The sequence below is a fragment of the Hyaena hyaena genome, unplaced genomic scaffold (assembly GCF_003009895.1).
Source record: "Hyaena hyaena isolate Hyena2069 unplaced genomic scaffold, ASM300989v1 scaffold_122, whole genome shotgun sequence".
NCBI lineage: Eukaryota > Metazoa > Chordata > Mammalia > Carnivora > Hyaenidae > Hyaena > Hyaena hyaena.
In genome coordinates, this window is record NW_024080754.1 from 390,416 (window position 1) to 402,280 (window position 11,865).

The following is an 11,865-nucleotide window of genomic DNA, read 5'->3' on the forward strand; positions in this document are numbered from 1 at the left end:
AAAAATTAATTCTGTTAATATTTTCAAGCAACTTTGAACCTTGTCCTGGAAGTGAATCAATTGAACAGGCTTCAACAGCATGAAACTATCTATGGTTTCATAGATATCAAGGGGAGCTTTTTTGAATGTTTTTCAATTTAATAGCTGCATCTGTCTTGTCTGTTTGACCCAAATTCATGCATGGTTTGTTTTGCTTTCCAGATAACCTCAACATAAGTGGCATCATAGCAGCTGTAGTAGGTGTGGTCTTAGTGATTTCTGTGTGTGGCCTTGGTGTGTGCTATGCTCAGAGGAATGGCTACTTTTCAAGTAAGTGGATTTCACCCTTCTTTGCTAGACAACTTCCGGTGATGTAGTTTTTTTATGAGACACTGTTTCTCCCGATTAGTTCTAACGAACTCTAGAGACTAGTTTTCATTGGTTTTTCTGCAGAAGGAACTATCCAAGAGGACATGTAGGTGAGTTATGAAGCACTTTGGCAAACAGAGACAAAACGCAGGGCTGCCTCACTGAAACATCCAGGACATACCACAGAATATGTGAGAGGCGCCCTGGAGGGGCATAATGCCGCAGTACTTACTAGGAAATAGTCAATGTCCGTGGATATTTCTAGTATGTTTATATGTATTTAAGATCCCTTTGAGTTAGGAATTACATAGCTCAAGATGTAAGCCGATTTCCAGTTTTATCATAAGAAGTTTCAGTGAAATATTTTATCAGTGTAGAACAGTGGAATGTTGAATGTCAAGTTTAGCACCCCTGTATATACGAGAGAACTGTTCAATAAAAACAAGAAACCTATAGTATTTACAGTTGCTTCTGATCAAAGTTTTAATTTATTTTTAAATGTTCATTAATTTTGAGAGGGAGAATGTATGCCAGAGTGGGGGAGGGGCACGGAGAGAGACAGTCTGGTAGGCTCCCCACTGTCAGCGCAGAGCCCGGTATAGGGCTTGATCTCAGGAACCGTGAGGTCATGACCTGGGCCAAAATCAAGAGTTGGATATTTAACCATTTATTGAGCCTCCCAGGCGCCCCACATAGTTTTTAATTCTTCAAGTTTAGACTTTTTATAACCCCAGCTTCCCATTTGATGATAAAATAGGTTTGAGATAAATGATTATGATATAAGTTATTAGAAAATAATGTTTTACTCTCTTAATATATTTCTCTACTCCCAGTCTTTAAAATTATCTGAGGAGTGCCTGGGTGGCTCAGTTAAGCGTCCAACTTCGGCTCAGGTCACGATCTCACGGTTCGTGGGTTCGAGCCCCGTGTCAGGCTCTGTGCTGACAGCTCAGAGCCTGAAGCCTGCTTCAGATTCTGTGTCTCCCTCTCTCTCTGACCCTCCCCTGCTCACACTGTCTCTCTCTCTCTGTCATAAATAAATAAAAACATTTTAAAAATTAAAAAATAAAATAAATTATCTGAGAGCTCAAAAGCTGCAGAAGTCCATCATGTACGTTGGGAATAGTGTACGAAGCAGTTTTTTAACAGAATAATAAATTTATAGCATAAGCAAGTTTTAGAGCCACTGTTTTACAGTGAACATTAATTTTAGAATTGAGGTTTAAAAAACATTTTACAGTAACATAAAACTTAACCTATAAATAGATACTAAGTGTCATAAGATGTTTCCATGAGCATTGTTTCAAGAATGCTCCCTATAATTAAGAATAGCTGCTCTGTGAATTAATAGCTCTTTTCCTTAGCACTTCTAATCTTAGTCTAGTGTAAATTAACTTCCTGAATGGGATCCAGCTGAGTCCCCCTGCTGGTCACCAGTAAAAGTACAGACAGATACGGTTGCTCCAGAATTCTGGTCATCTTGATCTCTGCTTGTAATGAGTATCTGTCTGAGTATTTTTATTGAAGACTTGGTAAATACATTTTTCTTAAAACAATTAATTAAAGATTCGACTTGGGTATTAGGAATTCATTAGTGAAGAATATTACTCCAACCTATCCAAGAGGGTCAATTTCTTAAACTTGCTTGCATTTCAGTTAAGAGTTGGCAAACTATGACCTGTGAACCATACCTGGCCTGCCACCTGGTTTTCTGTGGCCCACAAGCTAAAAATGGTTTTTACAAATGAATATTTGCAATCTGTTTGATAGTAAGGAACACTAGCTTTGAATCCCAATTAAGAGAAATGTTATTCCCCCCAAAGAAGAATTCTAGTCTTCCAATAAATAGACCTATACTTAAGACTGATTATTATATGTTGAATCTTATGAATAAAAATTTTTGGAAACTTGTTCTCTCTGATTATATAAGTACCTACCTAATATCCTCAATTTTACCTATTGGCCCACAAAGCTTGAATATTTGCCTCGTGACCTTTTACAAAAAATGTTTGCCAACCTGGATTTAGAAAATATAGATATAACAAGAGAGGATCACGATAAGAAAAAGAAATTAAGACTAAAATTTATATTAATATATTAATGTATATTATGTTAATATATTAATATGTTAGTCTGCATCATATCATATTAACTCTTGCATTAATGATATACACTTATTCTTTTGTAGAAGAGACCTCGTTCCAGTAAGTATACTTTCTTTAATGCATGTCTTTCCCCCATCTTAACTAATTTTCTGTTAACCATCTGTTTAAAGTCAAACACGAAAAGCTGGGCTATCTGTGTAGGTTTTATCCTCTGGGAAGTGACTCGTTTATCAGAAAATACATCCCACCTCATGCCTCATGCCTATCTGTCAATGTTGTTCAATTACCTAGAGAAGAAATGTAGTCAGTAATTCAACCCTGTAGTTTCCCATAGTACTGCTTTGGAAAATATATTTGCTGTGTTTTGCTAAATTAAAAATTTTCAAATAAATTTTTATTTAACACAATTTTCACATTTAATTGAATACTTACATTGTGCCCAACACTGTCCTAGGGAATGGCAATATGGCAGTGAACAAAACAGACCAAATAACTCTCTGCCTCATGGAGCTTACATTGAAACAGATGGAAAATAATCACAAATGTAAACTTTGCAGTATGTCAGATTGTCACAGTATTGTGGTGAAAACTAAAGTAAGTAAGAGAATGCACAGGGTGGGAGTGGAGATTGTCCCTTAGGGTGGTTAGGGAAGGGCCTCATGGATAAAGTGATGTTTGAGTAAAAGAGCAGAAAGAGTAAATCATGCAGATACCCATGAGAAGAACATTCAAGCAGAGGCAAAAGAACAAATGGAAAGGTCTGGAGGCCAGGTTTGTCTGGAGTATCTGAGGCATATCGAAGGGACTGGTGTGGCTGAAACAGAGTGAGGACAATGGAGAGAGGGGATGCACCAAAGTAATGGAGCCCAGATCACATGGAGCCCCTCTAGGCAGTTGTGAGGAGTTTGACTTTGATTCTGAGTAAGATGGGAAGTCATTGGAAGGTTTTGAATGGGGGAGCAGTATCCCGTTACTTAATTCTTAGAGGCTCACATTAGTTGCTCTGTTAGGAAGAAACTGTAAGGTGACAAAGAGCAGAGGAAGCAGGGAGAGAGGTTAGGAAAACTACTCAGTAATCTAGCCAAGAGAAAATGATGGCTGGTTCCAAACCGATGCTGTTGGAGATGTTGAGAAATGATAGGATTCTGCATATATTTTAAACGCTTTACTGATTGGTTAGAAGAGATCCCCAAGTTTATGTGCACTTGATTTGTGACTGTCCTTTCTGTGTACATGGAAATGGCAGACCCAACCCAGATCTATGGGCATTCCCCTCTACTCTCAGCTGCGTGGCTTCAGATTCTTGATCATCTTTTAAGTCGTTTTGAAGACTTAGCTGCCTTTGATTTCCTGTTCCCAGACTTCCTACTGAACCCTGGTCTCTCTCTCTAGTAATATCCTAGTACAAGTCCGAAATGACCTCCAAGTTATCAGGGATAGCAGTAGCAAAGGAGGAGTGTTCAGAAAACAGGGTTGCCAGATGATATAGCCACCCCACATCCCACCCTAGGCAATTGTAAGGACTTCTACTTTTATTGAAGAAGGTAGAAAGTAATTGGAGATATTTGAGCAAAGGAAAGCATCATCTTCTACAAGGGGAAAGGTTGGGATTGCAATGGCGAGAAGGTAATTCTTTTCTTCAGTCGCAATGCCTTTGTTAACGCATGTAGGAATCCGGGAGGCAATATCTTTACTCCTAGATACATCTTTGCAATTTGTCAAATCCATCGCCCTCAAAATTTTGTGATGATGAATTGGATGTTATATTAATTTGCTAGGGCTGACGTAATGAAGTGCCACAGACTGAGTGGCTTAAGCAGAAATTTATTTTCTAACACTTCTAGAGGCTAGAGATCCAGATCAAGGTGACAGCAAGGTTGGCTCCTCCTGGGGACGAGGAGGAAAGGATCTGTTTTAGACCTCTCTCTCCTTGGCTTATAGCTAGTCCTCTCTCTGTCTTCACATTGTCTTCCTTCTGCTTGTGTTTGTATCCAAGCTAACTGTTCCTATAAGGCCAGCAGCTATACTGGGTTAGGGCCCACCCTAATGACCTCATTTGAATTTGTCATTTTAAAGAGACTGTCTCTAAATACAGTCACATTTTGAGGTACTGGTAGTTGAGACTTTAGCATGAATTTTTTAGGGATACAGTTCAGCCTATTACAGATGACTGGAGCCCTAGTTACTGTGTAAAGCTTTCTTTCCATAAGAGAAAGTCAATTTTGATGATAATGATCAAGCTTTCAAAATGCTAAAATGTTAAAAAAAAAATGGTAAGTTAAAAGGGAGTACGTTTCTGTTTGCATATTCTACAGAAATCTTTAGTCCTAGGGCTACAATGATACCTAGGGTTTCACGGGCCGACACCTTGCTGCATGGCTTTCTCTGTGAAGTTTGTCTATAAATAGAAGAAATTCGGTTAGGGTTCCTGGCATTTTTTTTTAACATTGTCTTTTGTATTCTACAAACAGGAGATGCAGTTCTACATCTAAAGCCACCACAATGAGTGAAAATGTGAGTATTTTTAAAGCATATTTATAGATCAGATGTGTTTGGGAAATAGGGGTGGGAAATGAAGTCATTGTACAGGAGTGACGGATTCTGACTTTCTATATACTTTGTGCTCGTGTCTACTACTGGTCTTTAGAGGGACCTGAGTACGTGTTAGCTTCCATCCTCCATCTAGGATGGTCTGGTAAAGTTGCCCGGCATTTGGAGACTAATGGGGCTTTGCTGTATCATTATTTTCTTCCATGATGTTTGCTATTATTAGTCAACCTCCTGAGCATCATTAAGTCTGGCATTATCAGCTCCATTTCCTAGATGAGAAAATCTAGACACAAGTTCTCACAGGATTACAGTGGTAGAGCTGGGTTCAGGTACCCTGATTCTTGTCAGCCTGAGCAGATGGCTTCCAGATCTGTGATTCCAGGACTCTCTTTGGTTTTTCAGAGAACTTGGAACTTAGGGATGTGGAATGTCCTCTGCTAATGCTGAAAGGAACATTTTAGAAACCCTGAGGACATGCAATAATTATCTAACTCAGGTGGTGTAGGCAACAGAATTTGGACACTTTCGCATCTGCGAGTACTACAGCGAAGCAGTAAATACCGTCATTACTCAGATTTTGTAGCTCTTTGGATAGATATTCGACCTTCTGGATTATTTTTCAGGCATGTGGGAAGGAAGGGCGGTTTCCAATGTTTTTAGTGGTCTAAGCACTTTCTTGAGAAACGGAGCACGGGTTTTCTGAACTCCGTGGCACTCTGTGGCAGGGATCCTCTTAGATACCCTGTTTGTAGAGCTTGGGGTAGGCAGTGGACACCGGTCTTTTAAACTATAAGTGATTCTCATGGGTATGAACTTTATGACCCACTTACGGCTCCATGGATTTTTTTTTCCTGTCAAAATCTGATTCTCTAAAATTGTCTACTCCAAACTCTATCACAGAAGTCACTTTACTTTGTAGTTTACTACACCAAAATCATATTATTCTTTCATTAGTAGATAAGCAACATGTAACTCCATATTTATAGAAAGCAATATGTAACTCCTACAGTGTAAAGAAAATACTCCTTAAATGTGGAGTAAAATAATCTCATCCTACCAAACAGTAAGAGATACCTTGTGGGGCACCTGGGTGCCTCACTTGGTTAAGCGTCCGACTTCAGATCTCATGGTTCATGGGTTAGAGCCCCGCTGACAGCTCGGATCCTGGAGCCTGCTTGGGATTCTAGGTCTCCCTCTTTTTCTGCCCCTGCCCTGCTCATGCTCTGTCTCTCTCAAAAATAAAATAAACATTAAAAAAAATTTTTTTTTAAAAAGATACTTTATGGCAGAGTCAGAAGAGCAAAAACCTTTAAATTTTCATTACCCTCCTCTCAGTTGCCCTCCTGCACGGAGGAGTCGAGCCTCCAGTTGGAGCTTTGCCCTAGAGCAGAATTTCTCAGTGTTGGCATTACTGACAATTTCTTATAATTCTTATATTGTAATTTCTTCTTTTTTTAAAGTTTTATTTATTTTGTGACAGATAAGAGAGAGAATGCGAGCAGGGGAGGGGCAAAGAGAGGGAGAAAGAGAATCCCAAGCAGGTTCTGCTCTGTCAGCACAGAGCCCAACGTGAGTTCAAGCCCGGCTTGAACTCATGACTGTGAGATCATGACCTGAGCCAAAATCAAGAGTTGGAAGCCTAGCTGACTGAGCCACCCAGGTGTCCCATTATATTAGTAATTTCTTATGTAAATTCTTATATAACGAAGTCTTACAATTTTGCACAATTCTTTGTTGGGAGGGGGCGTACTGTGCATTGTAGAATGGTTAGTAGCACCCCAGCCTCCATCCTGTAGACGCCAGGGGTACACCCCTAAGCAAATAGGACTTTTCTTGCTCTAACTCCCACTTTTACTTCCTTACTCTTGAGGCAAAGTTTGAAAGACCTGGTCTCCTAGTATTTACTTAATTCCCCGTAAAACAGAGTTGCTGGTTTGTACCTATAAGATTCTCACAGTGCATGTAGCTTTATACTCATAAAAAGTATTTATTTCTTTAAATGAGTGAATACATTAAACTTGTTTCTTTCTTTTCCTAGGATTTCAAGCATACAAAATCTTTTATAATTTAAATGAATTCCACCTTTGAGATACATCAAAACCACAGTTGTTGTTACATATGCTATTCAGATTTAAAACTCAGCTTTGTCTTACTTTTGCAAGGAGGTACATGAGGAGATTCAATTGGTATTTCATTCTAATTTTTATGATCGTTAAATTACTTGAAATTGTCATTTTAAACCAATAGTTCTGTCAGCACCTAAATAAAGTACAGTCTGGTTTCTTGTGTCTGGACAAAGTTAAAAGAATCACAATACTGTGTAGTATTCTGGGGTATATGAAATGTTAAATGCCCTAACTTCTAGAAAAAGTGACTAAGATACATGATACTGATTGTGAAATTAGTCCACAGAGCGTGAAAATATAAATGGCGTCCACCCTCTGTGCAAGAGTCTGATTTAGAAGGTTCAGGAAATCGCGACAGATGCAGAAGGAACCTCTGGTCTTATTTCTACCAGAATCCTCTTTTCTCCCCTAATACAATTTTTATTCCACTGCTCATTTATCACTAATCTATTCACAGAAGGGAGGTAGCAGGAGTGGGTCTTATTCCCAGGGATTTGCACTTGGTATTTAGTTTTATTTCTGAGAACCAAAAACAACGTGAAGAAAAATACCTAATGATCAGAGCTCACTCACCTGGTGTGTGTCATTGATTTCTTCATTAAATAGAACTGAGCGTCAAACACAAGCCGAAATGTCTTACTTTGCTTGAGTTGCTTGTTGCTATTTCCTTCTCCTAAGACCCCTTTGAAGAGGATCAGTGATCTTGACATCAGACCTCGCCACTGGACCCCACACACAACCTTGTGGGTACCTTTCTCTGCATGATGGGGACTTCAGACTTGTCTCTGATAATCATGCAGTGAAATTCTGGGCTGGACTAAGTCCCTTGCTGGCCAGTCCTGCTTACTGAAGAGCCAGGGATATAGAGAGGAGAAGGGGTTGTCTGGCAAATGGAGTGAAAAATCGGTCCAGTCATCTGGTTTCTCCACAGATTAATCATAAAGGTGTCCAAGCTCGTGTTACAAAGGGAAAATTCCAATGATCGATGTAATCATAAGAGTAATTAGGCTGTGTTAAAAGGAATAATCATCTGTAACTTATTGTGATTTTTCGGTTACTATTGAAAATAAAATATCTAGGCAAATCTGGATGAAAAGCTGATTCACAAACTTTGACAACTTTGAACATGGGTAAGCTGCTTTTAAAGGAATCCATTTTTCTTCCTCAATAGACAAAGCAAATCCCAGGGTTCATTGGGCAAACAAATGGCTTAAGCACTAGCGTGTACCTGGATACCACAGCAGGTCACTGTTCCGATGCCCGTTGTCAGACTGTGCCTTGCCCCCCACTTGTCTGTGGCATTGGATGCTTCTCACCAGACTCCTCCCAATATTTCCTATAAAGGGCCAGATAGTATTTTAAGCCACACTGGTTTTATGGTGCCTGTTACAACCACACCACACAACTCTGCCTTTGTAGCACAAAAGCAGCCGTAGACAATAAGAAATGGCATGTTTGTGTTCCAACAAAACTTTATTTACAAAAACAGCAGGCACAGATAGGATTTGGCCCACGTGCATAGTTTCCCAACTCCTGGTGGTGAATCAGAGAAAAACACCTATCTGTAAGCTTTTGCAAAAGAAAATTAAGCTAAATGTTACCCATGCTTTGATTTGCTTTGGTATGAGGAATGCTTTCGTGTTGCATTGCCACAGGCCCAAGAGTGTGTGTGAGTCTCAGAGACGGCTCCTCGGGCATAACTACCATCACCCAAGATCAAGTTCTTCAGTTTAAAGGACACGGATTCAGATTGTGAGGGAAAATATATAGTGCCTTAGCTTTACTAACAGATGAAAGTTGCTGAGCCGTTTGGCTAGAAGATTCATCTTATAAAGTGTTAACGTACAACACTCTCATTGAGTCAAATATGTATTATACATTATCTTAATATATTGTATGTAGCTAAGTAAAAGTCATTGTGTACAGAATGCTTGCTCCCACACAAAGGACATAATGTTGAGCACTCATTTTCCATTTATTAAAAGTATACCCACCTATATCTGGATGTGTGTTTCCATTTGCTTTTGAGGGACTTCGACATTAACATTCATAGAGCATTTTATGTTCCTGCAGTGAAATTGTGTTGTGTAGGGATGAGGGCTCTAAAATCTCTAATAGCAAGTTTTGCTTTGTTTTAATTGTTGTTGCTATTGTAACTAGATCTAATTTATTTTTAGTTAGGGGTTTAACCTAACTAAATCTGGAACAATTGATTGTTTTTTCGTATAACTTTGCAAAGAATTTCCTTCATCTCATGAGTGGTTTTGTTTGATTAAAGTCTATGTTAATAAAAATAGCTGAACTTGTTCAACTTTTTAGGCCCATTTAACCGGTGCAAGGGAAAAGCCATCCACCTATTGTTCAATAAAACCCGGGGAAACTACGCCCTATTACCATCTGTAGCTACAAGGTTAGCTCTTTAGCTGCTTAAGATTAGAATCTCATCTTTCATTTGGGTGCCTGCCAACCTCCCAAATACTGGGAAAAAAAATACCCTGCAAATAAAAAGTCAGAACTATTAAACATTTTACACATGTCGGGTGGGGTGGATGGACATGAGGGTATATGCAATCTCATTCATCTCAAGAGTATTATAAAGCGGGTCATGTGGTCCTTTGCAGACAAGGAAACAGACTCAGAGTCAGTCCACCAAGTTCACAAAGGGACGTGAGGGCTCAGGGTCTAACCGACCCAAGTCCATCTGGTCCAGGATGCTTCACACAAGATGTTTTTTTCTCTTGCCCCCAACATACTTTCTTTTAAATTCTTACTTCTCTCACGCCACACCTTCCCTTCACTCTTAGTAACCTGGGGCTAGTTCACCCCTCCCCAGTCTCACAGCTTCTAACATTTTTCTGTCTTGCCTATCCCCAAATTTTGCAAACCTCAAATTGTAAGTGCCTGACAAAAAGGAAACAGCTATTTGAGCAGGGTGAAAGAGGTGGCAAAAGATATCAAGGAAGACAGCAGGAGAAATGGTGAAGGACTTTCTCCATGTTCTTAGGGCAAGGATGTATAAATTTTCCAGTCAAGTAGGGTCATCAAAAGTATTGATTCAGCCTTCTTACCAGTGTCTGAGTGAGGTCAAACATCTGAAATAAGGCTGTCCCACTGGGGGGGTGGGGGTGGGGTGCCTGGGTGGCTCAGTCGGTTAAGCGTCCGACTTTGGCTCAGGTCATGATCACACGGTTTGTGGGTTCGAGCCCCGCATTGGGCTCTGTGCTGACAGCCAGCTCAGAGCCTGGAGCCTGCTTCCGATTCTGTATCTCCTTCTCTCCCTGACCCTCTCCTGCTTATGTTGTCTCTCTCTCTCTCTCTGAGATAAATAAAACATTAAAAAAAAAAAAAACTGTCCCACTGGGATGGGGAACAGAGGGGAGTTTGGAAGGGTGGAGTTGAAACAGACCTCCCACTTAGGTAATCTGTACAACAGGAAGACCTCCTAGCCAACAGAGGCCCCCAAGAATTTATACATGCAGCCCCTAACCAGAGAGAGCTAGATTTATAGGCTCTGCTACACCAAGGGCAGCAGCAGAGAACTAGTTAACAGTCAAAAACAAAAAAATCCTACATTAAATAGATTCAAGTAAGTAAAAATTGCCTGGAACAGAAGTCTTCTTTGGTTATTATTAAAGGTAACACTAAAGAGGCACCTGGGTGGCTCAGTTGTTTAAGTGTCTGACTCTTGGTTTCTGCTCAGGTCATGATCTCACAGTTCATGGGTTTGAGCCCTATGTCAGGCTCCATGCTGAAGAGCATGAGAACTACTTGGGATTCCCTCTCCCTCTCACTGCCCCTCCCCTGTTCACACTCACTCTCTCTCAAAATAAATAAACTTAAAAAAAAAAAAAAGGTAACACTAGATAAGAAGTACATCCCTTTCTTCAACTCAAATTCCCTCTTTTGATAAGGATACTAGTCAGAGTGGACTCAGGCCTACCCTAAGGGCCTAACTTTAACTTAATCTCCTCTAAAAGTCCTATCTCCAAATCCAATCACATCGTGAGGCTCTGGGGGTTAGGATTTCCACAAATGAATCTTGGGAGAACACAGTGCAACCTGTAGCACCAGGCATGGGAGAAAGCTATTTTCAACACTAAAACCTAGAAGGCTGAAGTCATGTGTAACAAACATCTAAGATGGTAAGTACGGGATAGGGAGTGCACTGGCAGACTGAAGTGACAGATAAAGGCTGGGGTTTGCAGGGTTGGGGCAGCCTCACCAGGAAGAGGAAGGGGCCCTGAGGAAGATGAGGCCTTTAACATCTATGACTCAAAGCACACTGTAGCACTCCGCTGGGAAAAAGCACTTCCCTGGTCAAAAGTTAGCAATAAATACCCTATGATGTTGGGCATGGGAGTTGGGTGCTTAATGCAGTGTCCTTTGCAGCCAGAATCCTTACGTTTACATAATGAATGAAGAGATCGGGATGTTCACGTGAACTTCAGATAGTTTGCATGACAGATTTTTAAAAATATGAGGGGCGTCTGGGTGGCTCAGTTGGTTGAGCATCTAACTCTTGATTTCGGCTCAGGTCATGACCATCCCACAGTTTATGAGATCGAGCCCCACGTCGGGCTCTGTGCTGACAGTGCAGAGCTTGCTTGGGATTCTCTCCCTTCTCTTTCTGCCCATTTCCTGCTCATGCTCTCCTCTCTCGAAACAAACATTTTTTTTAAAAAAGTGTATGAGAAAGTAGGTGTGAAATTCTAAAAGGTAAAATACAACTAAGCTGA

The 11,865-nt window shown here is 40.3% G+C and overlaps 1 protein-coding gene across 1 annotated transcript in view; it reads left to right on the top strand.

The window, feature by feature from the left end:
* Positions 1 to 9,128, top strand: part of JAM2 (junctional adhesion molecule 2) — a 61,494-nt gene extending 52,366 nt beyond the window's left edge. Inside the window, exons 7-10 of the mRNA XM_039237287.1 lie at positions 202 to 309; positions 2,537 to 2,552; positions 4,925 to 4,967; positions 7,042 to 9,128. Coding sequence (XP_039093218.1) covers positions 202 to 309; positions 2,537 to 2,552; positions 4,925 to 4,967; positions 7,042 to 7,074 — 200 coding nt within the window. The 3' untranslated portion in view covers positions 7,075 to 9,128. The remainder of the gene's footprint in view (positions 1 to 201; positions 310 to 2,536; positions 2,553 to 4,924; positions 4,968 to 7,041) is intronic.
* The last annotated feature ends 2,737 nt before the right edge of the window (positions 9,129 to 11,865 follow it).